This window comes from Acanthochromis polyacanthus, chromosome 12, assembly GCF_021347895.1.
Source record: "Acanthochromis polyacanthus isolate Apoly-LR-REF ecotype Palm Island chromosome 12, KAUST_Apoly_ChrSc, whole genome shotgun sequence".
In the NCBI taxonomy this organism is placed as follows: Eukaryota; Metazoa; Chordata; class Actinopteri; family Pomacentridae; genus Acanthochromis; species Acanthochromis polyacanthus.
Window position 1 is genome coordinate 24,557,899 of NC_067124.1, and position 25,165 is coordinate 24,583,063.

The 25,165-nt window shown below is 39.4% G+C and overlaps 1 protein-coding gene and 1 non-coding gene across 3 annotated transcripts; one reads left to right on the forward strand and one right to left on the reverse strand.

Moving 5' to 3' along the window:
* Positions 1-4,287: 4,287 nt before the first annotated feature.
* LOC110963439 (inverted formin-2-like) lies at positions 4,288-16,849 on the reverse strand. 2 transcript variants are annotated; one of them, XM_051956396.1, is made up of 3 exons: positions 16,620-16,849; positions 4,787-4,904; positions 4,288-4,652 (listed from the first exon to the last, which is right to left on the reverse strand). In XM_051956396.1, exons 1-3 carry the CDS (start codon positions 16,727-16,729, stop codon positions 4,308-4,310), a joined length of 573 nt encoding a protein of 190 aa, XP_051812356.1. In that variant the 5' UTR covers positions 16,730-16,849; the 3' UTR covers positions 4,288-4,307. The 2 variants fall into 2 exon arrangements, with proteins under 2 accessions (XP_051812356.1, XP_051812355.1); XM_051956395.1 differs by having other exon boundaries at positions 4,742-4,904.
* Positions 16,850-18,845: 1,996 nt separating this feature from the next.
* trnap-agg (transfer RNA proline (anticodon AGG)) lies at positions 18,846-18,917 on the forward strand. Its single transcript has one exon. It is a non-coding gene; the product is annotated as a tRNA-Pro (tRNA).
* Positions 18,918-25,165: the final 6,248 nt, after the last annotated feature.

The window sequence follows — 25,165 nt, forward strand, 5'->3', positions numbered from 1 at the left end:
TTTTGTTTGGTGTACACAGGAAGGTGTGTGTGTGTGTGCTGTGTGTTTGTGTAATGACTCCTATGCAGCATGAGGGAACAGCCGGTTTACAGCAGGGCTTGGGTGAATAATATTCCCACGCATTTCCCTAGCAAACAAGCCTCACAAGCAAGTCATCACCATAGAGATAAACAATCTCAGCTGACTGTGAAGGCAAACAGCATTTAAAGACATACACCATTCCCAAATGCCCGAGCACACACAGCAGTCCGCAATGTCGGCAGTGTTTACATCCAGGATTAACTTCACCTTCTCATGTGTACAAAAGAAGTCAAGGCTGTTGCCTGCAAATGAAAACGTGCAGACGTGGAATATACAAGTATATAGGAGTACTTTGTATTGTGCTGAAAGTCAATTTTGAGATGCATAAATTGAAGTATTTCAATTTCATGTTCCTGAATTCATCTACACCACTACATTACTGAGGAAAATGTACTTTTAAGCTGCTATGCTTATTCAGCTTTAATTAATATGCAGATTAAAAATATTGGTTTATAAAATGCAGTGCTTCCTTTGCAGTGTAGTCTCTGTAGTAGATTTAATGTAATATTGGAGAGAAGACATAAAAATGGTATCTGGAACATTGCATGTAGCAGCAAATAACTCTTTGAGATATGTGCAGATTTATTAGGTTATTCACAATTAGCCATAACAAGAAACACATTATTCCTCTGTTGTTTCTGACCGCCTATGCAATAGCAGCTTTCTTTTAGCTCTGTTTTTGGTCTCCACCGATTCCTGTGGGAAATTTCTGCTTCTTCTGCTGATAAATGCCCCTCTATGTTCATCAGATAGTGTTTTGGCAGCTGTTTGACGTAGGGTAGGGAGTGAATGCACCGTTTTTACTGGAAACGATGCTTTATGGGAACAACCTGGGGGAAACACAACAACGCCGCTGCGGGCCAGACAGCTAATCTGATCGAGGTGATAATATTCTGCAGCTTCATCACTGCAAGCGCCGACGCTCTCATGCTGTCATTGTCATTATAAAATACTAATTGTAATCACTTTAAGGAAGTATTTTTAAATAAAACCTGCTTTGAGAAGGGCTTTAACTGTAGCGGTTATAAGGGAGTATATTGAAACTCTACTTTTTCCATTATTGCAAACATGTATGCAGGCTTTCACCTATGTGTTTGTGATTGGTTACAACAATGGTGGGAACAGGGCTGAGAGGAATTCACACATGTACTAACCACACATAGGTATTTGTATTGTGTCGGAAGGTTTAAGGAAGTAGCTCATCTTTAAATATCGGTTCTCTTCTCTACCGGTTTTAAATTTCAGTTAACCATTAGAAAACAATTGATTACTCATTTCTGGTTTTCCCGTGCTGGAATCAGAAAGCCGTCACGTGCACAGTGGGTGCATTCATTAAGGAAATGATTGAGTTGACTGATAGAGCTATTATAAAGGTCAAGTCTGCTATTATGGGAAGTATCTTCCTTCCTACTCCCGCCACCTGCTTGCTCATCGAGTATTCTAAGACAAGTTTGGGTTGTTGGGTCCTCTGTTCTCTGTTTAATATTTGTACAGTCTTCACTTTGTGCTATGAAATGACATATGGTGTGAATTGATGCTATGTAATTAAAATTTAATTGGAAATTAAACGGAATAAAATCTAGTTTTAAACACTGCAAAGCTCCCTAAATCTCTAGTGTTTGTAGGGATGGAATTTCACTTTCCTGCTGCATTAACTGAAAGACAAGACTGACCAAAGGCTGTCTTACTAAAGTGTTTTAGCCAACCATCTCCAGTAAATGCTATAGTCCTTCCTGCACTGTTACTGCTTGTGAAGGCAAGGCATCTTTAATGAAGATGGGGTGCAGTAATCTGGAAAGTTTTACACATCAGGCATTCATCATCAGAAGACTGTCAAAACTGTAGTGTTTTAGGATACCGCAGTAGTGATGATCTCTTGAATGATTTGTCTATAAAGTGAGTGCACAGGCTTGAGTGTAGTCATGCCTGCCTGTGATCAGGTTATGATGTAGTAACACAAATGAGGAAAAAGCATAGTGTGTAAAAAGAGCTTTGTAGCAGATACTTTAAACATTATTTAGATTAAAATTGCTGAGGACTCTAGCAACTGGTTATTTAAAAGACAAGTTTTATGTCAGTATTTAGCTACTTATGAGTGGCAGATTTACTCTCCATCTCAAAGAACTGAACAAACAGCTACACATATTGGAAAGGAATCACCTATTCCACCTTCAGTTTCTGCTAAAAACAGCTAACACCTCACTGCAACTACGTCATTAATGTGCTAAACATGTAGTGACTATTGTGAAGAGTCACAGGAAACGGAACGCATTTCTCACACTGAGAAAGCCTTCATTTCTATATATGTGCATAAATATTCAACTTCTCCATTTAATATTTTGTTGAAGGTCAGGGTGTAGTCAGACTTGAAGAGTGGGAGCTTCACCTTCAGGTTCAGTTGTCTTTTAACCTCAACGGTTGGTTAGCTGGTGTGGCATCACGCCACTCTTATTACCTCATTTTTGGGAAGGGGTGCATCTTCAATGTTTACTTCAGGTTGCACTCGTGGGTGTAACCTAACAGTTTAACCAATAACACTATAAAGTGTCAACAATGCTGTCTCTCAAGAAAGAAACCTTCCGCTGTGCAATGACCCACTTAAACATCAGGTTTCATCCTGCTTCCATGTGATATTAATTAGCATTTTAGAGGCACGCATATGTAGGTCAAAGACTTGAGAACACAGCAGGTGACTGAGTGAAGAAATCATATATTTATGTGCCTATATATTTAAAACTACTGAACCTTAATGTGCCTGTAAAGTCTAAATAGATTCATCTCCACATCTTACTATTTGAGAGTTTAGAACGTTCAGAAAAAGACACCCATGTCAGCTGCAAACCATCCCAGTGCATGCTGGAGATCATGCTTTAATTACACTAACAGAGCTACATCATCAGCAAAAAGTATAAATGCAGTTCTAAGGTTAACATACTGCAAACACTTCACTCCTGGGCTGCGCTGGCAACAAAATCTGCAAGAAGGGTAACCCCTGTCTGAGCCCCACACCCACTGAGAATTTGCTTAATTCCCTGTTTTGAATACAGACAGACAGACAGGAAAAGCATTGGATGGCTCATATGAACAGCCCTGCATGGCACCACATCTTGTTACAGAAACCCCCACCAAACACCCAAGAGGGCCTAGTTGGTAGCCCTCTCTGAGCTTTAAAAACCACCTCTAGACTCCCATGACCTCGGCAGTAACTTTGTAAGAGTACAGCTTCCCTCAAGAAGGCTCTGCATCATAATAGCAATTGCAATAATGGAGATAAAGTATTCGAAATGACAAAATAATGCAGAGTGGAATTACATAATGAATGAAAATATTCTGCATTTTAATTGTGTTAAGTACAATCGACAATAAAACCTGGTAGTTTAGAGACAAAACAAGCCAGCTGTTCACTATATTTGAAACTAGTGGACTGTTAAAGATGTTTCAACATCAGCGCAACAGAAAGCGCTGAGGTGGAGTGCCTGGCTGGTTAGTGGCCCGTATCAGCTGGTGTTTTTTCGGTGCTGAGGAAAGTACCTAAAAGTTAGTGACAGTTTGAGAATCCTGTGAACGGAAAACTGCAACCAAGACAAATTTGTTGACCTATCCTGACCTTGATTTACTGATAAATTTGACTGAGTGCAACTGAGAATGTTGCAGCTGCAGCTGAAAGACGTGGCTGTGTCAAAGCTTGTTATTACCAGAGGTGTGTCTCTTCTTGTATGTCAACATGAATTAAATAAAGAAAAAGAACGGAAGGAAGGGCTAAACAGGGTTGTGTTTATAATTGCGACAGGCTATAAAAAGCAGCTTTATGTTCCTGGTTTTTATCTCCGTCGTCGTTGCCATGTGCTTGTTGCTCTTGTGTCTCCACACTGCGTGTGGTGCTATGACGTGCACTTCCTTCAATGTTTTGGCATTAAAGTCTGGAAAATATTAAAGTTACCGCAAGTTATGACTTCCTGAGTATCAAAAGATATCCTAATTTGATAGAGCCACAGTCATCATTTTTAATTACTATAATTTCACAGTGTAAAATACAGTCCCCAATGTAAATGAGGACCAGTCTCAACAAAAATTATCTTCAGTAGTTGAAGATGATAAGAAAAGGATTCAAAGTACATCTGCAAAAAAGAAAAAACACACACATCTCTGCACCAGGACAAAGCTGAAGCATTGCAAGCAAAAATGCATTGAAGAATTGCATGCAACTCTGAGACAGATCTGCAATTTTATTCAATAAATGTCACGGATCCGGAATGAACTCGAGCAGAGAGCCCACAGCTGGTTTGACAAGAGTGATTCGCTTTATTCACAGACTGGAAAGTAAATTTGGGGAAACCCAGAGGACCGGGAGAGGAGCCGGAGGCAAACGATGGATCCAGGGGGGCCGGAGGAAACCACAGGAGAGGAACCGGAGGAGACACGATGCCTGCAGGGACCGAGGCAGGGGGCAAGGGAACCGACAGAACTGGAGGGTTCCAAGGAGGGGGAACCAGGAGGGACACGGAGCCGGCAGGGGTCCAAGACGGAAGCAAGGAGACAGACTGGGCAGGAGTGGTCCGGACAGCGGGATCCTCCAGGAGAGGAGAACAGAGAAAAAGACGTTAGTCTCAGAAATACTTGTCACGTAAAACTTTGACAAACGCGGCCAGACGGAACTGACTAGGTGGTCTAGTTCGACAATCTGGCGGAGTGTGAGAGGATGAACCGGAATTTTATTGCAGAGGTGTGCAATCACTGGAACGACGAGCAGCTGCCCGAGGACTGGTGCGGGGGTGATTACCAAGTGGAGGCAGCCGCGAGGCCGCACACCACCCGGTGCTGAGCTGAAAGAGAGAGAGAGAGACAGAGGGAGGAAGGGGAGGGAGGAAGATGGGAAAAGGTTATTGGATGCCAGGTGGGACAGAGAATGAGGAGGAGGCCCTGACAATAAAGTAAATTTGGTGACATATATTAATAGATTTATATATGTAGTACAATAACAGTAATTTGGATTCCCCCTCTGGTCATTGTTTAACCCCTTATACTCATCTGTGTATCAAAGTTACATATCTACAGTTTTTTTCCCATGATAACAATCTCTGCATACCGTATAAAGGCCAAGATGTAACTCTATATTGTAGCTATCTTTACAATCTGCAGATATATGAAGTCCCTGCATTTGTGTCCAGCCGTCTCTCTCCTGCTTGCTGCAGCTCAAGCACACCAGCTCACTTACAGCTCTTCACTGTGAAGCTCCTCTATACTACACAATGGTAAATTGTAATATTGATAATACTCTAAGCCATCCATCTGTCTTCTTCCACTTAGCCTGGGGTAGGTAGCAGTAGCAGCAGGAGAAGCAGAGGATTTCAGACTACCTTCTTCTCACCGTTTTCCAAACTCTCCTGGGGAATCCCAAGGTGTTCGTAGGCCAGATGAGATATGCAGTATTTCAGAGAGTTTTGGCCACCTTGGGTGGGCGGTCGGGGTGGTGGGGTGTGGGGTTCTGGTGAGGGCTGGGGCGGGCGGGGTTAGGGCTTGAGTGGCGGGTGGGTCCTCGTGCCCCGGGCCGCCTGGGTCGGTTTTGGTGCGCTGGGGGTGTCGGTAGCTGCTCTCTCTTGTTCTCGGGGTCCGCGTAGTTCACAGTGGACCCGGTGGCTCTCTGGGGGTGCCACCCTGTGGCTCCTGCGGCCCTTGGAGTTGGAGGGCACCCTGTTGGCTTGGCCCTGCCTTGCCGTGGTAGCTGTTCTGGGCTTCAGGGTCCTTCACACTTGCATGTTTGATCAGATCTCGCCAGCTCCTGTCGAGTGCCATGGTAGACAAATGATGGGACCCGGCAGAATGTGCTGAGACTCTCTCCAGAGTCTCTACACTAAACTCATTCTCTCTTTCACTAGTATCCTCTTCTGGCCTATTCTATACTATCAAGACATCCACAACTATGCTGTTCAATACTGTTTGTTTATTTATTTATTTTAATTTTTTTATTTTTTGTTTTGTTTTTTTGTTTTATTGATGGGTAATTAGTAGTCAGGAATAACACAACACTTATTAAATCACCGCTTGTTAGATCCTATCCCTGTTCGTTCTGTTTCGTCCTGCCCTGCCTTTGTTTCCCCTGCACATCACTGAGGTGTAGCACTGCCCTCCCTGGCTCATAATAGGGAATTTTAATAAAGACTATCAGCTTAGCTTTCAGGGAGGGCTGGTGATGGTCACACACATGCACTAAATATTAAAATATTTGGCTGCAAGACTAAAATATGCATTAATCTCATAAAATGTTGACACCCTTTCTGTGGAGTTAAACAATGAGAATAAATGCAGAAAAAAAAAAAACCATGGCCTCAGACTTGAAGGTGCTGACTCTCATCCAAGTTACTTTTGACTGCAAACCATCCCAATAAATGCTACAGGTCACAGTTTGGTGAAGCCAACAGAACCACGTTATGTGCAAAAAAGAGGGACATAACTTTAAGGTTGTATCATTATTCTTTAGAATTTACTTCCGACAGTGTCATGAACTGAAAACCATTTCTGTACCTGATCAATGATTTGAGAAGCCTGACCTCGCTGGTTGACATGATTGGTCTTTCAGGTTAGTTACGTACAATATCTTGGAAATCTGAATCCGTTTTTATGAGACTGTCATTGGCATATTGCAGTTTCTTTGCTTGAAGTGTTCAGCCATGACATTGACTGGTTATTTTGCAGAAGATGTAGCTGTGTATTAAAAACCACCACATGGACATTTTCTTTTCAGTGTCCTAAACCTCTTTGTAGCCACAATCATTTCAAGTCCTTATAAGGGACTGCAGACTGAAGTTCTGCCCACAGAGGTAATCATGATTACACCAGTTCTTACTCACTATTATAGGTTTGTTGGAAGCAGTTTTTAAACTCCCCCAGCGTGCAACTGCAGCTGTCTCTGTGGCGGAGCCCAACAGCTGAGAGAGGATCAAGGCTCTGAAAAGCTGGATGACAGCATGCGCTCCAAATAAAAGGCTCACATCATGAGTAACTGGGATTGCACAACAAGTTAAAGACCATTTGTGTGAATTATTACCTGTCACGTCCACCTTTAACCTATATTTAGATGAGGAAGGGATTTGCTGAGTTCACCTGCTGCTTTCTGGGATTTTTTATTTTTTTTTGCTAATTCCCATTTAGCACACACAGCAAACACAGTCTGCTGCTGCTCACAAAGAAGCTACAGTGGAGTGATGAGGTTGGCGTGATGCTTGTTGCTCAAGGGCACCTGAGCAGACGCTGTGGCACGTTAGAGACAGGAAGGAGTCTGAGCCAGAGAGAATCAGTTTAGCAGCTTGGCATAAATCATATTGGCCAAGGCTGAAGTGCAACAGTTTATATTGGGGGGAAAGCAAACAAGGCTAAGCAAGACTAAACAAGAGTCGGCCACACTAGCAGGTCTGTCAGACTTTATTTAGGCACAGGATTGTCTGCATCAGCATGCTAATGTGGTTGCAGTGAAAAATAGCTGAGGACACAAAGTACAGATTTGGATGTCTGTAGTTTTGCAGTAAACTAGCCCTAGAAGTGTTGGGCAAATTTAAAGTTTGAAATGGAGATGGCGCAGTAGATGTGGCATCATCAAGGCTTTTACAATTCATCCTTAGTGAGTGAAAATCATTGTCAGTACCAAAAAGTTGTTAAAATACTGTACTCAGAACAGCAAATGACAACTTCATGATGAAAGTCTTGGATCACCGAGGATAGTGGTGGACAAACCAGCACTGCCAACTCTCAAATCATGCTGCCTGCATGGCTAAGAACCAGCGGCTCTGGCTATTTCTTCTAATGCCTAATTCCAAAAAGCACACTGTCTGATATGTTTGAATTCCAACATGATCACAAAGTGAATTCCTGCTTTTTTGTGACTAAAAGACATGGCAGATTACACGGTGGATACTGACCAGTTAGCTGGACGAGTGAAAAAAAATAACATGGCCTCTAAACCTTTACTCTCGGTGATCATTTCGTTCCCAATTTCTCCCGCTAGAAATGGGTTTGAGCTAGAGTTATTTTCAGAATGGTGTATAATCTGATTTGGGAATAAACCCAAAAGATCAGACCTCTTTCATCTGAGAAGACTATGTCTATTGTCACTCAAAAGCAAAGACCACAGTGGCATGATGTTGTTATAGTGCATAAAGACTTCTGCAGAACGATGACTTCTTTTAACAATCACCACAATTATTTCAGCTATATCCGTTGAAATACACATTTTTTTGTGGAACTTGTCATTATTTGGCATCTGGAGTCATGCAGCTCCTTTCCCCATTCTCAACACTCTTGACCCCGTGTTGACTTTTTGCCTACTAAAATCTGTGACATTAGCAGCCCGTATTGATGATTGGCTTGTTGATATGTGCTACCCATGACCCAGACCGACGCTTTGTTTCTTGCTAAAACACCATGGCATTTGGTGGGTTGAGGTATTACGATGACAAAGACCAGGGAAAGCAAATGGAGAAGAGCACAGTGCACAAAGACGACAGAGACACTGTAAAGTTGTAAGAAAGAAAAGTGAAAGGATCTACATGTGGTTTCTTCTTCTACAGTAGTCTTGCTGCTGTAGGACTAACATAGAGCACTGAAAACTCTTGCAAGGATGCACACATAAGTTGTTGCAGAAGTGTCACCTGTATAAGCACGTCAGCTGCAATGATCGAAGTGCGCATTTCACACTCTATATGAACTTGTAAGTGCATTTTCTTTTTTCTTGTGGGTTCTTCTGTGTGAGTGTGCACCTTGACTTCACTTTAGTTTTTCGAAGCCTATTGTTTGGATCAGTTATCAGTCCCAACCACATAGCTGCACACACCTTTCTGCACACACCCCAGAGTCCAATTGTTGAAAGAACATTTCAAACATGCTATGCCAAGTGCAGTTTGGCTGTGGTACAACCTATCTGTAAGCTGTAAAGACAAGAACAGATAAAAACAGTGATCACAGAGACGATTTACAGTCATGCATGTGCAACACGCCCATGCCTGAGAAGCTGAGAAAACAGAAATGCATTTTGTACACAAGGTTGGTGCTTCAAACCCGGATGTTTCTGAGCCTGAACAGCTTCATAGCTGATCGACATGGATGCACCTACTAGACGGCATGATTTCAAATGAAAACACTTCTAACATCCAATCAGTGCGGTCACATGGTGGATTAATCATTTCAGAATAAACCAGATGCAATGAGGCCTTAAATGCACAATTGGTATCAGCAGGGTCACAGTTTCAAAGCATTTGCATGCCACCGAAGGGAACTTTTTCAACAGTTCTGGTTGGTAGTTGGTGTATAATTTAAAGTATTTGCAGAGGAATGGTGTAATAATCTGTATTTTCTACATTTTGCAGGTGATGTGATGCAATGTGAGGACCAATGATCTGCCAGTGGAATGAAAATATTATCGAGCGGAGAGTGCATCAGCCCAATAAACTCGGCCGTCACTATGCAGTTCTACAGCGCGATCAACTTCTGCAGCTTCCATCCGTCACCATCTGATTGAAACATGTGATTATATATAGCGATAAATCATGAAGAAAGCCTTGACATTTGAAAGTTATGACACAAGTTCTGCCCCCTATTCATTGCACCTATTACTTACGTCTGGGTTTTAACAGCAAACATGCTCTTTAGTAGCTTTCTTTACAACATTTTTACTTCATAGCCAATTACTTAAACCGCACTGTTAAAGAGTTACTGTACTTCAATAATCCTCAGTGCTATTTAACCATGTGAAAAGTTTTGTTTTATCTGCTTAAGCTTTGTCATCTATTTCCATCCAACTGCAATGGAAAAAGTGTCAGTTTGTTTGTGGTGCTCACAGGTCTGAAAATTTGTACTTAAAACATTGAGGAGCAGCGTGTCTGTCCCGAAACAGTGTTGTCTGCACACTCTGTATAACTTACAGACGTTATTGTCAACACTGTTCCCGTGAAACTGCTGTCCAGATGAGATCCAGTGAAAGTTAACAACATTCTCCACTAACCTGGTTACTGGTTGTTGGCATTTTTTAGAAGGTTCTGTGGTGCTCAAATGAAAATCCACTTACCTTTGTTGCATTTGGGGGCATTACAAGTTTTAATGGCATAAAACACTTTTTGTGTAGCTGCATAGTCACTTATTTTCCTCAGAAAAATCGGAACTTTGTACTGATAAACGTACGTATTTGTAGCTTTTAAAAATTGATGCAACGAATAGCTATGTTGTGAACAGATTAAGTTTAAGGCTATGTAAAAAAAAATGAAAAAGAAGAAGCAAAAAATATATAAACCTAACAAAGTCAAAACTGGAAACTGAGGCTCAAGTCAGAATATTAATTGAGATTTTCTCCTTTTAAATTTAGCACGATTTTTGCTTTAAAATGATCTATATTTTATTATCTGAAATTGGAGTGTGTGTTGCATTATTTATTGCACTTGTTTAACAGCAAAAACCAATTATTTTGTTCTCTAAATCAGAGTATCGAGACCTCAGCCAACACGCTGAACATTGAAAGCTTCATTGACTCTGGATTTATTGCCAGGCTGCTATATTAGATTGGATTTGTTTTAGCTTTATGTATGAATAATAATAATATTTTACTTATTATCAATAATAATTATTGGTAACTGAGTGTAATGTACAATGACTTTGTAAATCAGTATGAAAATCTTAAACTTAAAGACGAAAAATATGTTTTTTTGACTCATGTCACTTTGGAAATGATTTGCTGTTTGCACTTTTCAGTTTGTTGTTATTGCATTGTTATCCTGTAATCAAAGGCTGAAGAGTTTTGTTCCAGGTGTTGTTTTTTTTCCAGCATACTAAAATATAAGCTACTTTATATTATTTTTTAAGATAGTTCAAATTTACTATAAATTTTGCATTTTAAAAATTATATTTAGTTCTCTGATGTTCATGTGTTAAATACTTTGGAAGAGATTGCATGCTCCTCCAACATTTGGGTGTTTTTAATTTCACATCTGTGTAGGTGGATGTCTTAGCCTAAAATAAAACTCCTCAGCTCTTTGTTTTCATGGTTACATCTACACAAATGCAAATGAAGTCTGTATTATTTTAACACCATCCACAGTGTTGTGCGCTTCTTACAAATGTTCACCTCTTCTAAATCCCTCCCTACATCCTTAAGCTATGATTTTGGAATCAGACATGTTGCCCAAAAGCTTTTTCTGCACCCTCAAATGCTTTCAGTGCAATAAAGCCTGTGGGCGGGCATGTGTGTTTCTTTTCTTTTTATTTTCTTTTCCTCTCCTCTCTGCAGTTGTTGGATGTCTCTGGGGAGTCTGTTGGATTATGGAAGGGATTTCTGTTGGATTTCAGTGAAATAAAGACGACTTATTTTTTTAACCGCTGTAGAGCTCTCCTGTTGCATCAACCAATCACAAAGGCCGCAGACCTGATGTAGCCTTAAGTGCTGTTTACATGCATTTTTAACAGTAGACATCTCAGACAGTAAGCTGTGCATAATGGAGTGTTGCATCATTTAAGTGGAACCAGAATGTCTGTGAGGGAATAAAGCATTTTAGAGCAGCACTGGCCTACTTTATTATCTAAATGTAGAGTGTTACACAAGCTATAGCTATTAATCTATGATGCGAGCTATTGTATGAAACAGATGATGCCACCAGCCAACAGATGCATGACAAGGTGAACTTTGAGACTTGACAAACAGGGCAAAGTGATAAATGTTAGAGACACAGTTTAACGTCACAGCAACAGAGGAGGGTGAAAAAACAAAAAAGTAATCTGAGTTTTTATAAACTCAATAAGCTGACTTTATGAAATAATAAAAAAAAAAAAAGCTGTATCTTTGCGACATCAGTATCATGTTTGCCACATTTACCAACTTAGTTTTGCGTGTTCCAAGCAATGCTAATGTTATTAATTTTGCAGATCTGCAGCATTTGAATAATATTTTTTGATCAGCTGATGTCACTAGATAAATAAAAAGACAAATTATGTCACTGCCAAAGTGATTACAATCTATATTCTGTGAGATATTAATGTCTGCACTGGATTTGTTGGCAGTTCACCCAATAGTTGTTGGGATATTTTATTAAAAAAGCTTCAGTGTGGGGCTGATTGAGCGGGCGACCCATAAACAAGGGCTGTAAAAAAAAAAATCACCAATGTGACGCTCATGGTGGCGCTAGAGAGAGGGACTCGCCAGAGCCAATGGGGTCTTACTGACCCCAGCTTGGCCATTCCAGTGTTATAAGCTTCTGTGCGTAAGTCCTGGGAGGAGACATGCAGAACTGCTGCTTGTTTTGAAACTGCCTGACATTCCACATAAATGCTGCATCATTAGGTCGGGAACATCTTGTCCTCAACTGCAGCAGCGAGGCAGATTCCACATATAAGCTGAAACAACAGGTTAAAAAGTACATGTCTGGACTAGTGTAAGCCTTACATAAGAGCTTGGATGTAATCCCGTCTGACCTGCCCTGGCCTTGAAATAATATGGGAGGTCCATCAGATGGAAGGAGGTCAGACGTTTGCCTGCCACTGATGACACACTGCAGCAGGAAGATGTGAAGAAGTGCTGCCAGGCAACATCACGTAAAACAGCATGGCAGCATCGTTATGTATATGGGCCGTCTTATAGGCAGTTACACAACTCAGCTCGGTCACATACGGTCAGACTATGGTGCCAATAATGTTGGCATAACCTGTAGTTTCACATGGGTTGTCATTTGTTTAAGACAACGTCTAGGTAGGGCTTTATTTACTTCAGGTGCAGTAAGAACCAATCTTTCATTTGGAATTCCCCTGTTTAACACTAAAATGTGATACAGTATATCATTAATATTGTTTTTTCAATGCTTTTAGTATCTTTCTACTTTACACCAGCTCCTTTTTTAAAAACTCTGTCATGGTAAACTCAATATTTTCTACATTTTTAGTTGCATGTTTTCTTGATATTTTCACTGCTATGGTCATTTCCACAGCATCAGTTCATAAATACAACAGAATCAAAGAGAAAGTAGATTTACTCCAGCATGAAAGATAAGTATTATTGTGAAGTATTTATCCTTCTTATACCGTCTTTTTGTGACTTGAAGCAGACCTTAATCTTTCTCAAACCTTAAAACACACACACACACACACACACACACACACACACACACACACACACACACACACACACACACACACACACACACACACACACAAGTGCATATTACACTACAAGATTGGACTATTTTGCCAAAAAAACAGGACTCTGCCAGTGAACACAGCACTGATATGTTTAGCATCAGTGTATTTATGACTTGCAAATCCTCAGTATGTCAACAGAAAACATGATCCAATTACACGTCCTTCAAAACACATTTGCTCTTCCGTTTCATTTGTACATAAGAAACATCATGTGTGGTATTTTTGTGTGCCATAAAAAATAATTCATGGAAATTATTTTACCGATGAATAAATAAAAGTCTGTTAAAACAGTTTTTTTGAAGGGTTCTTGTAAAATTAGAGGTGCACCATCGTACAAGTGGACAATTTGGATGAAACGGGCTGAAATGACAAGAAAAGAGCGGCATACGTTCACAGTGAAGAGCTGGAACAAGCAGATGTCAGGTGTTTTTACTGGATCAGTGCCTTAAACTTTCAACCACCAAAAGCGTTAATTAATTAAATCCTTTGATTAGTTTTGCCTGTTGATAAATTAAGTCATGCTTTGAGTGCTGATATTTAATTTGGTTCTATTTTCAAGTGCTCTAAACATTTAATGAAAGATGTTTCAATGCCATTAAAAAAAAACTAATTTCTTAATTAAATGTATATCAAATATCAGCATATTAGAAATCCTCTGATGTCCCTGTTGGTGTATCAGCTGTCCCACAGTCCTGCCTGAAACCAGAGATTGGGTGACACACTTTTCAGAGGAATTCAGCGGCCATTGTACTGAATGCGTCACACTGGGTGAGGACGTTGTGTCTCAGTGTTTAATTCATCTGAACATTTTGTCCAGGACACAAAGAGTTTTCTAGATCTGTCTGGTTGGATGATGAAATGAAAACAGCCCTAAAAGGCATGTCGGTTCTTTTGACAACGAGACATCACGTTTTCATTTGATTACTGCGGTTGTTAGGTGTCACCAAAAAGAGTCTCTGCTGCCTTTAGTCATCCTATTTACTGTATGTCATTTGAATGTTTGGGTTTTCTAGGTTGGTACTTTTCTTCCAGATGTGACATCAACGTGTCTATGCATGTTCTTACAAAGTTTTGTAATGTCTGCTTGTTAATCTCTCCATATGCCTTATCTGCATAGTGTAGTCATCTTCTCTGTTTTCTGAAAGATGTTTGCAAGAATCATAACAAGGCTCTTGCTTTGGTCCAGCCTGCAGGGTTTTCCTGTACATATTTGGATATTTGTATGATTTGAACTCGGATCAAGAACATATTTCTGCCAAGTGCTTTCCCAGAAGGTTTTAAACGAAGCAACTCTTTGTTCTTGTTTCAACGGTCCCCTCCTTTCGCTTTCATCTTCTCTTTCTCTTTCATTCTGAATTGGTCTGCTTTATTTAATCTGGTGTGTACCATGTTTACTGAGTTTGCTTTAAAAAGTCCCATCATTTACTGTTTTCTTTTTAATTCATTCTGCAGACAAATATTGTGATCATTTGGGGGCTTTTAGATTGATTAGGAATCCAACTGTCACCTGCACTGATGGGATTTTCCATTTCTTTGCAAGTAATGCTGTTTTGAAAATTGTTGGAAAGCATCCACATTTAACTTTTGTAAGCAACCATAGTGTCAGTGTTGTATTCTCCTCATTTCATTATCGCCTGGGATAGGTTTGTAGATATACATATATATACAGATATTAATGAACATAAGCCAAAAAACATTTTAAAGCAAATAAAAGTACATTTTATGCAAACTGCTTAAGAAGATAGTCAGATTTGGAGTAATGTTTCACTGAAAACATGCCGAACCAAACTTAGTCAAAAGTCATTTTGGTGCTAAGCCCTCCTTAGTCAAAAGTGTGAAGCCAACACACCCTGCAGAACCCTTCTTCACTACTGCAACATGATGAAAAGTTCAACCACTAGAGGTTAGAAAAAATACCGTTTCATGGTTGTTAAATTATTCATACGGGTAAGTGTACTGCCCGCTCTTGTTTAAAGTTTTATATCTGATTCTCCTCTGATCACACTTGGTATTTTTTCTTTCCTCACCCCAACTGGGTGAGGCAGATGACTGCCCTCCCTGAGCCTCCTGCTGTCAAAGATTTCCTTCTGTTTTTTTTCTTCTTCACACTGTTGCTAAGTTATTCCTCAAAGGGAATCGCTTGGTTTGCTGGGTTTCTTTCCATAACATAATATTGTAAAGTCTTAACCCTATTATGTAAGCACTCTGAGATGACTTATGATTAGCGTTTAGTCAATATGTATTTTGGTGTGGTCAGAATTGAGCTTGCTGCAGCTGTAACCACATCAAACTGCATTTTCATAGTGTCTCATTAAATAGACAGCAAGAAGAGAAGCTTAACCAGCCAAGGCCAGGAAAAACAATTTCCAGATGGTGTTAAGCTCCTCCTTAAGCAGGGAACAGATCTTAACAATCCAGTGTTTGATGTCCAAGAATTATTTACTGAAGTCTGATAGAAGGTAGATTGGGATGTCATCAGTATGTCAGTGACACTTGAAGATTGCATTATGTAATGTAGCTTAGTGACTATATATAAAAGGAGAAAAGAATGGGACTAAGTTATCGACCTTGGGGAAATCCATGTAAAGTGGGAGCTTGTGCGTTTGGAGCTATAAAGCCAGACAGTGCAGAGTCAGTTGGATTTAATAAAAGCAATTTAAAGGCAAATCAGGGACACTTACCTTTTAATGCTCAAAACCTTCTACTAGATCTAGCGCACAGGAGTAGAACACATTTATGCATGAATTATTTCAATGTTTTGGTAATAATTTGTTGATATGACAGTTTTACAAATGATCTTGGAACAACTGACTTTAATTTGCTATATTCAAAGTTCCCAGTATTATTCTTCACTTTAGCTAGCATGGATGCTAGCATAGATGCATAGTTTGTTATGTCTTGTCATAACAGACAGAGGAGTAAAGCGCATACATTTTCTTCTTTAAAATGTGTTCTATGTGCCCCATTTCTATAACAGTGTTTGATTAAAGTTTAAATTTAAAAGAAATTCAGGCAGTAAGTGTATTGCAGCTCACCCTGTGCATTATAATGAATAAATGAATATTTTCAGGGGTTTTTTCTCCCCGTTTTTTAATATCTGAACCTATATCTTCACCATTCATGTTAGAAACTTATCTTACACGTGAGCTACAAAAACTATCATTCTGCATAGTCTGCTTTCTAAGGCTTAACTTTAATACAATCTATTAACTGCCTGAGAACTTCTGAGGAATCCATTTCTCCTAAGTGCAATTTGAATTTGCACTCAGTTAAAACTACTTTTCAACTACTTCGTGCCAAACCCTGATAGAACTTCCCTTGCATATTTCAGACCGTATCAGCTCTAACCAGCCGTTAAACTACATCTGCATTACCTCAGACTGCTCTCACGTTGCCATAATGTTTTCTCCGTGTGCTCCCCACCGTCCCCTTCGGCCTCCACCTCCCCTGCCCCCTCGGCCGTCTCAGGCTGCGTGTGTGGCATGTGGTTTGGATTCCTGCCCAAGGACTATTCAGAGTGGGAGAACAAGGCCCCCCAGTGTGCTCTGTTTTCCACATTCCTCGGCCCTGACATCACCCGGGCTGCAGGAAGGACGCGGCCTCAATAGCGATCTGGCTGTGTGCGGGAAGAGGCCCCCCTGACCCCGGCAGTCTGGCTGGCGGACCCTGGTATGGAGGGGGCCCCCACCGTCTCTGACAGCAGAAGCCTCCACAACAATGCAATCAAAGGGATGCTTTACATACCACATGTTGTTTTGTGGTATAAATTAGATGGAGAAGCCCAGTGATCGTTAAGATGGATTATCCCCCCTCAGACGGGCCATATGGAAATTTAGGTCACACGCTGAATGTAAATATTATGCTTTGCAAAATTGTAGCATGAAACCAACTGATGGCTCGTTTGAATTTTTGTTTTCTGGCCTGTAGCAATTCTGCCCTGGACAGATTTTATAATCATCTCTCAGCTTCTGAATACATGATGGCAGCTTGGCAGCATGTGTGCCTTACTGCCATTATGCATGTATGCGTTGACATGTACATCTTGTTTTTTCTTCCCAAGTTTTGTGTACCCTGACACTGTTCTTTCTCTAAGTGTCATCAATGATCCCTGTGAACCTCTGGTTGGCTAAGTTGAGTGAATAAATCCGCTACAAGATCCCTCGACAACAAGAGATCAAGCATGAAGCCCCCTTTACATTTTCTCTCCATGTCTGTTTAAATGAGATGTTAGCAACCCCTATTGAAAGAGAATAAAGACATCTATAGGATGCTTGGGTCTGAGTAAAGTTGGAGTATCCTGCAGGCTTTCACACAACTTTTTGTTGGACTTGGTTCGTCAATGTAGTTTGTTTTCTCTAAGGTCACTTTGTAGATGATAGCTGTGCCTTTGGCTTGTCTTCAAATTCCAGTAAGTAAATGTAAATTAGTTCAGATAAAGTTTGATTATTAATGTAATTTGCTTGGCACCTCCACTGTGCCTTTCATTAAACTTATTTTGGTTTTGACTTGGGTACATCTCTCACATACACAGGACCAGCTCTGTAACAGCCTGAATCAAAAACTCTTTTCTGAACAAAAGCTTCTCAACTTCTGGACATCGAAAAGTCAACTGATTAAGTCATTCTGCCTTACAAAACTGGGAACAAGCATAATTCCATCAATATAGACTTGTCTCCTTACTTCCACGATTCTGTAAAATACTACAAAAGCTCTTCAATAATAGGCTGGATACCTTCATAGAAAAATACTCTCTGACTGTCAGAATGGCTTCCACCAAACCGGTCAACAACACTGGCATTGGTGGAAGCCATTGAAGAAATTACAAAAGCAATGGAACAAAATAAATACGCAGTGGAAACATGTATTGATATTAAGAAAGATTTGATACAATAAACCGTGATAGATTAGTAAAAATGTTGGAAAGATATGGCATCAGAGGTATTGTGTCAGACTGGATAAAAAAAACTATACAGAAGAGACAACAAATAGTTAAATTGGGTGATGTTTGTTCAGTAAGTTTGGACATTGTTTGTGGTGTCCCCCCGGGACCAGTGTTGGGCCCTAAATTATTTATTTTGTGTATAAATGATATTTGCAAGGTGTCACAAGTGTTGAAAATGGTATTGTTTGCTGATGACACAAATATTTTCTGTTCAGGTTTCACAGCATGCAGGGATGAAGTGGGTGTGTGGCAGTCACTGGGTTTATAATTATTTTGTTTTCTTTATTTATTTATGCATATTATTTGTTGGGTCTTTTCTTTCTGTTGTGTTTTGCTATTGTTAGGTCCTTTTGTGTTTGTCCTTTTTTTTATAAATGTAAATGGACATATTGGTGTATATTTGTTCTAAATCATGTACACTATTATTATTGTTATTAATATTGTCATTATTATTATTGTTTATAAATGTGAGTATTTTGAAGAAGCAGAATGAATAGATTTACAATCATTGTGTAAGGAGAAGTGGGATTACATAAGCTTCGACTTCTTCCCAGTCCTTTTTGAGCAACTTCTTCATTGTCTTTTTGTTTTTTTCCCCCCATTGTTGAAATTTTCAAAATAAACTTTCAAAATCAAACAAACAAATAGGCAAATATATGGCTTGTTGGTCTAGGGGTATGATTCTCGCTTAGGGTGCGAGAGGTCCCGGGTTCAACTCCCGGACAAGCCCTCAAGTTTTGAGGCAATGGTTCTTTCCATATAATTAGTAAATGACAGTGTAACCCACCTGTGTCTAAATTGATACTTAGGGTTAGTGGTGGTAAAGGGTTGGGCTACTGATCCATCTCCTGCAATTGTGCAAGGCTTAACCCCATCTACTCCAGGATTGATGTGGTATGCTCAATCCCAGCTTCCTAACAAGCTCCAAAATACAAAAAACAAACAAACCCAAGAACATCTGTTGTGGGATCATTAAAGTATAAAATAAAGCAAATGTATCTGATACTTTAACAATACTAGCATGTTGTTTAGTGCAGCATGCCCACATGGCTCAGAAAGCACACTATCCCTCTATTTCATGGAGTTCTGTTATCTTTCTTTAATGGTATAGAATTGTGGTTTTGCACTTTTTGCACTTACTCTGGAGACTTGAGTTCAAGTCCCTCCTCAGATCCTAAATATCATTTTGTTGCTTCTCTTCAGTCGTCTTTTGATTTGTGCTTTCACTTTGATTTTTTTTTTTTTTTGAGTTTACTTTCGTTTTCAGGTGGTTAATGGTAAAGTGTAGGTACCAAAATGACTCGATTTGGTTTAGAAAAGAATCATGGCTTGAAATTAAAAGAATGTATGAGTCAGATGGGGAAAAAGAATCATTTTGATGTGATGGCTACGGTGGATGAAAAGTGAGAAGACTGCCAAAGTGATCATGATGAATCTTTAAAAGTTAATAGAAGTTCACCCAGTAGTTGTTCAGACATTACACTGAAACCCTCAAATGTGCTCTATTGTTTAAATGATACATCCTCGAGGTCTGTAAAAACAAACTTTATTGACAAGCTATCTTTTAGTTGCTGAGGCATTTTTGTCTGGAAATAGTGAATACAAATGTTGCTCTTCATACATCAGTGTCACTAGCCTCCAGACAGACAATCATACACGACACATTTGAAATTAATAAGAAAGGGATAAGACTTCAAAACTGAGGTGAAAACTGAGGTATAACCCTCAATATATACCAACATCATACACCAAAGGTCACCTAAAGGCCTTTTGTTTGGGAACTTAAAATTGAATGCAATTCAATTATATATTTTTGATCATTTGACACTTTGAATGGTTTAATCAACAAAATCAACCAAACATGTTTTTAAGGTTCTACATTTTTAAGACAATGTTTGTGCCTTTTCTTATCACATGAGATTCTTTTTTTTTCAACATTATGTTTATTGTGTTGTTGGGCAATAACATAAACAATAAACAATAACAAATCACGGGAACTCACCAAAGCCCTCCCTCCCCCCCACCCACCCTCAATAATACAAAGTCACCAGCAAAAAATAAATTAAAAAAAAAAAAATATATATATATATATATATGTACACATACACATACACACATATATATACATATATATACATACACACACACATATATAAATAAAATAACATTACACATATGAAATAAAAAAAATAAATAAATTCCAATCTCCGTAAGATAATTAAGTAATAAGAGTAAATGATCATAGATAAAGAGGAGGAATGGCGGGAAAATAAATAAATTAATTAACTTGCATTAGAGCTAAAGTAGCAAATCAAGGGCCTTCTTGGTTGACATAAGATTCTTTTTTGAAAATGACCGTAATGAAAACAAAGACCAGGACTTAAACTAAGGATGTTAACTTTCTTGAAACAGTTTTATTTGTATTTTTAATCATACTAGCAGTTTGCCATAGTTCCACTCTAATGCCAGTACCCTGCAGGTAAAACAAAGGGTGGTATAAGTTTCAGATTAACATACTTTCTGTGAACTCATACAACAGCCTTGACGTGCTGACTTTGGTCGATGGTTACCTGAAAGCAGAAGAATGTAGGATTATCACCACTGATGAAAGAAACACTAAATATGCATCAGTTATATTCTAAGGTCAGTATTTCTCCTTGTACGTACCTTCCTCTTATGCTATTATATTTGGCTCTGATAAGACAATCTGTGGGCAAATTTTCAGACAAAAAAAAGACCCTGAGCTCAGTATTACCAAAATTGGAAAGGAACTGCTTGGGAACTCAAGGTTGTTTATTTTTGTTCCTCAGAACACTGAGGATGAAATATTTTTAGGTCCAGCACCAAAGTAAATGCAACAATAAGTCAATGTAACAAAGGAAGCATGGTCCTTTTCATTGTGACATTCAGCAGAGTTCTTGTGCTATTGTGCTGATCCTTGTATGGTGGTTCTGCCTAATTTAACACATGATTTTTATCATTTCTAGACATAAAGCTAAAGGCGTCTTTCAGTTTTTGGTTTGTGGCCTGCTGTATATTTCATCTTGAATTTTTTCCACATGCAGTCATTCGATGAGGTATTCAGACTCATGGCCAGCTTCCATCAGCAGATGCAGCCTTGTGTCGGGTTTCCCGCAAGCAGAAGGCAAAACCGTGTGTGTGTGTGTGTGTGTGTGTGTGTGTGTCTGGGTGGGAGGGCTAGTGGGTGCCTGAAGAGAGAGAAGGCGTGGAAGCGTGGGAGGAGGAGACATCAAAGACAGGGGAAATCGGATCCCCTCTTTCCACAATGCAGGCCAGAGGGTTCAGAGACAAAGGAAACGCGATCCGCTGTGTGACCGTGAACGCCATGCATGCCTCCCCCCGTCTGGCTCCATTCAGCTTTTCACTCATTCAACTTTATCAGGCCCCACTGCCACAAGAAGCACTTGGAATGAGCTGAAATTGTCCTCTAAAGCATTTTGCGGTTTGAGTGTCTTCGTTTGTCAGGGGGAGTTTTGTGTGGAATCTGTAGTGGGGAATTACTTTTCTCTCACTCTCACTCATAAATTAGTTAACACTGTAACACTGTGGGGACTGGCCACCTTCCCAATGACAAAAAGAAAGCCCCACAACATGAATCACCACATTTTAGGCTGGTTAGCAAAGACATTAGTCACCAAAAAATGAGCGTAATATCCTCGTAGACCCTCTGTGTGGGTGTTTGTATGTGTTGGCGGTGTTTGTGGGTTATGCTTATTGTTTCAGTTTGACCTTCTTCCCAACTGTTAACGTCAGTCTTTGTGCAAAATTGTGAGCATGTTCCTGGGGATTTCTTTCTGTATTGTCTACATATATAGAATTCAAGGTGAGCCAGATTCAGCGGGTCAAGACGTTCGCATCCTGAAATGTTTTCATCATTGTTTCAACCACACAATGTTCCCCAACTCTAACTCTAGCTTGCTTACATGAACATATGACCCATGTGCATGTCAAATTTGATTCGCGGAAGTGTGGAAATTCTGTCATATTGGTTTTGACTTTCAAATTTCTGGAACAAAGGCTTACACATGACTTCCCCGTCACTGTTGTGCCTGCTGTTGGCTAGTTAATGTGTTTTAAGTGTCCTTCTAAACCAAATTTGCCAACTAGCCGCTATTAGTCACCAAGACAACCAACAAGCCACTAGTAAGTATCCTGATGAATGATCGAAAAGTTCAAGGTGTGTTCCAATATCCAGCCTATCATATTATATAGTACACCAACAAAACTTTTATTATATACCTATGCATAGTTTGCTTAAAATACCACCATGCCCTGCTACATCTTGTTGAATGTTATAGTATGTAAGCCGGTGTGCTTTTTTGGTCATTCTAACCTACAATCCTCTTAGCAGCAGATGTATTACATGCATTACTTTATCCTGTGTGAATATAAACAAACTGGAAATTATATAGATGGCCTGCAAAACATAGGACCAACACAGTCAAAGTTAAAGAGCAATAATGATGAAGTATTATGCAACAGCGTGTGCAATGTAAGGCTGGGGCTAGCAGGCACTGAAAGTAAAGAGATAAAGAGTGTGATTAGGAATGCAGAGTCAGTGTCGTAGGTTTGATTGTCACCATCTTGCCAATGTATGATTCCTCTTAACTTCCAGCTAATCTGAAAAATGAGCTAAGAAGTGTTGCCTGAATGTCTGTGACATGAACCACCTTATGATAAAACCCACCTGTCACACTCAAAGTGGCCGTGTGTCCTACACTGTGCATGAAGTTAATCCTTAATACAGTTCAAAAAGGTAAGTCAAAATTTTTTACCCTAATCGAGACTGACTCACTTTAGGAGAAAGCCTCAAGTGGCTATTGGAGGAACTGCAGTGTGTGTCACTTTTACAGAATGTTCACCTTGGTGGATGTTTTTTTTGTTGTTGTTGTTGTTGTTGTTTATCTTTTTCTGGGAAATCATCTTGTAGCTCTTTCATTTTAAACTGGAACTCCAGGTTTGCTACTTTGTAAATGCTTACTATGGCTGTATTGCACTTTCAGTCGAGTAGACTACTTTTAGTACTTCACAATACATCACCACCTTTGTCAAGAAAACCTGTGACTTGACAAACTTGTGCATGTAATTATGTTAAAACTTCTTTTTAAATTCACTCCTAAGATCTTACTTGTGATTTCACCATGGTGACATCATACATCAATGCCAGTCTTTGCACATCACACAAGCTCTCGAGTCATGCAGTAAAATCTGAGGTAACGTGGCGGATGACAAAGTGAAACCTCAACATTATTCGTCTGAACATGTCTCAAATACCAGAGTCATCCAGCTGACTGTGTTCTTCCCAAACACTCAACGCCTTTACATTTCAGGCTCACACCCTCACCAGAGGGACGACTAATGTGTTTACAGGTGCTTGAGTAATGCTAGAATTTTTTCCTTCTCACCGAACGTCTGGAGGTTCCTGCTGTCTGTTCTCACAGGGCTTACAGTCATTGTTTTCAACTGTCCTTCCAAAACAGCTCAGGGGTATAATACTGGGTTATCCATCCTAATGCATAGTTTTATATGTGGTGTTTATCCCCGCACCTTTCATTGCTTTGCTCTCTGAACTTTAAATCTATGTAGCTGCAAAACATTGGCTGTGTTGATCTTTACTCACAACAGTGAAGGGTTGAATTGAAGTCATTCCAGTTTGTTGTGACACACAATGTCTCAAACCAACCCTGCAGTGTAATTTAGTGGTTAATTGTCCATCTAGATGGTCAGTATGTCCCGAGTACTGCTACCCACAACGTGGTAAAATACGTTGGCCAATCATACGCTTCACCCTGTCAGCATAGTCAAGGGGAAAAAGGTTTAATCAGTCATATGCTGGCAAAATATGTTTGGAACACACTGGGCACGTGGATCATCTGTGAAGGTATTTTCTGCTAGGGAGCACTATCATTATTAGAGTCTGTTGACATCCTGCTGAATGTTTGATTCTAAAACAGTTCTCATACTGCTGCCAAATTTGTAGTAAAACTGGAAAAAAAGAAGAGACCGTAGTGAGTGGAAACAGTCAAAGCGTGCAGATGTAATTCACTGCTAAGTATAAAAAATATGCAATTTTTTTGTGCATTTAAATGTGACAATACCAATATTTTTTTTTTTTTTTTACCAAAGATGCAATGAAATGCAAAGTGCAAGTTACTGATGCAAATGTGCAGACCCTAAATTCAAATAAATTAATCTAAAACAGTAACAATAGAATGGATAAAACAGATAGGGTACATGACTGTGTATGGATTGCCATACAGTATAGGTGTATACAAACAGTATTAAAAATCCTTTACTGCAAACACATTTTTTTCTACCAGAACTTCATTTGTGCAAGAACAAAATTTGAATTCTGATTGTGTGTTATTTCAGATGGTCATTCTGTTCAACTTTTAATTGAAAAAGATGACCAGCCCAAAAGTTGTTTTGCAGCTTAGGTCTTTTACCACTTGATGTGAATCATGCGCTGTGGCCTTCACAGTCAGCAGACCTCAAATGACCTGGGCACCTTTAGTATGTGAGACAGCCGGTTGGTGGCAAAACCAGAGGAGCTTGTTCTGGTCTTGTGGCAGAACAACAAATCACACTAAGACTGTTCCCATAACTTGCCACTGATATTTACATTTGACAGGGTAATAAAAAGCACTGTAAACAAACAAACAAAAAAAGAATTAATCTGTATGTTTATGGAATAATTCCTTTTCATTTGACTGAAGTTTCTTGTGTTTTTAAAATGCAACAATACTGATAAAATTGCAGAAAAGAAAAATATACCGTGCAGTGTAAAATAACATATAAACCTGTAACAATAGGTAATCATAATCTTTTCATTAAAAAAATATACATAGACCTAAAAAGACAAAAAGGAAAGAAGAAATTTATCACAATTTCAATTTTTAAAAATGTTTTCCCTTGAAACATTACATTTCAATTTTACACTGTCAATATATTTGTAAA

What these genes read in the sequence shown, in the direction of transcription:
- LOC110963439 (XM_051956395.1), bottom strand. Translation starts at nt 16,729, where the DNA reads ATGCCACACACGCAGCCTGAGACGGCCGAGGGGGCAGGGGAGGTGGAG. An exon ending in CAACGTGAGAGCAGTCTGAG is followed by an intron (nt 4,905 to 16,619) that starts GTAATGCAGATG and finishes TCTCTCTTTCAG; the next exon opens with CTCAGCACCGGGTGGTGTGC. An exon ending in TTGTCGAACTAGACCACCTA is followed by an intron (nt 4,653 to 4,741) that starts GTCAGTTCCGTC and finishes CCTCTCCTGGAG; the next exon opens with GATCCCGCTGTCCGGACCAC.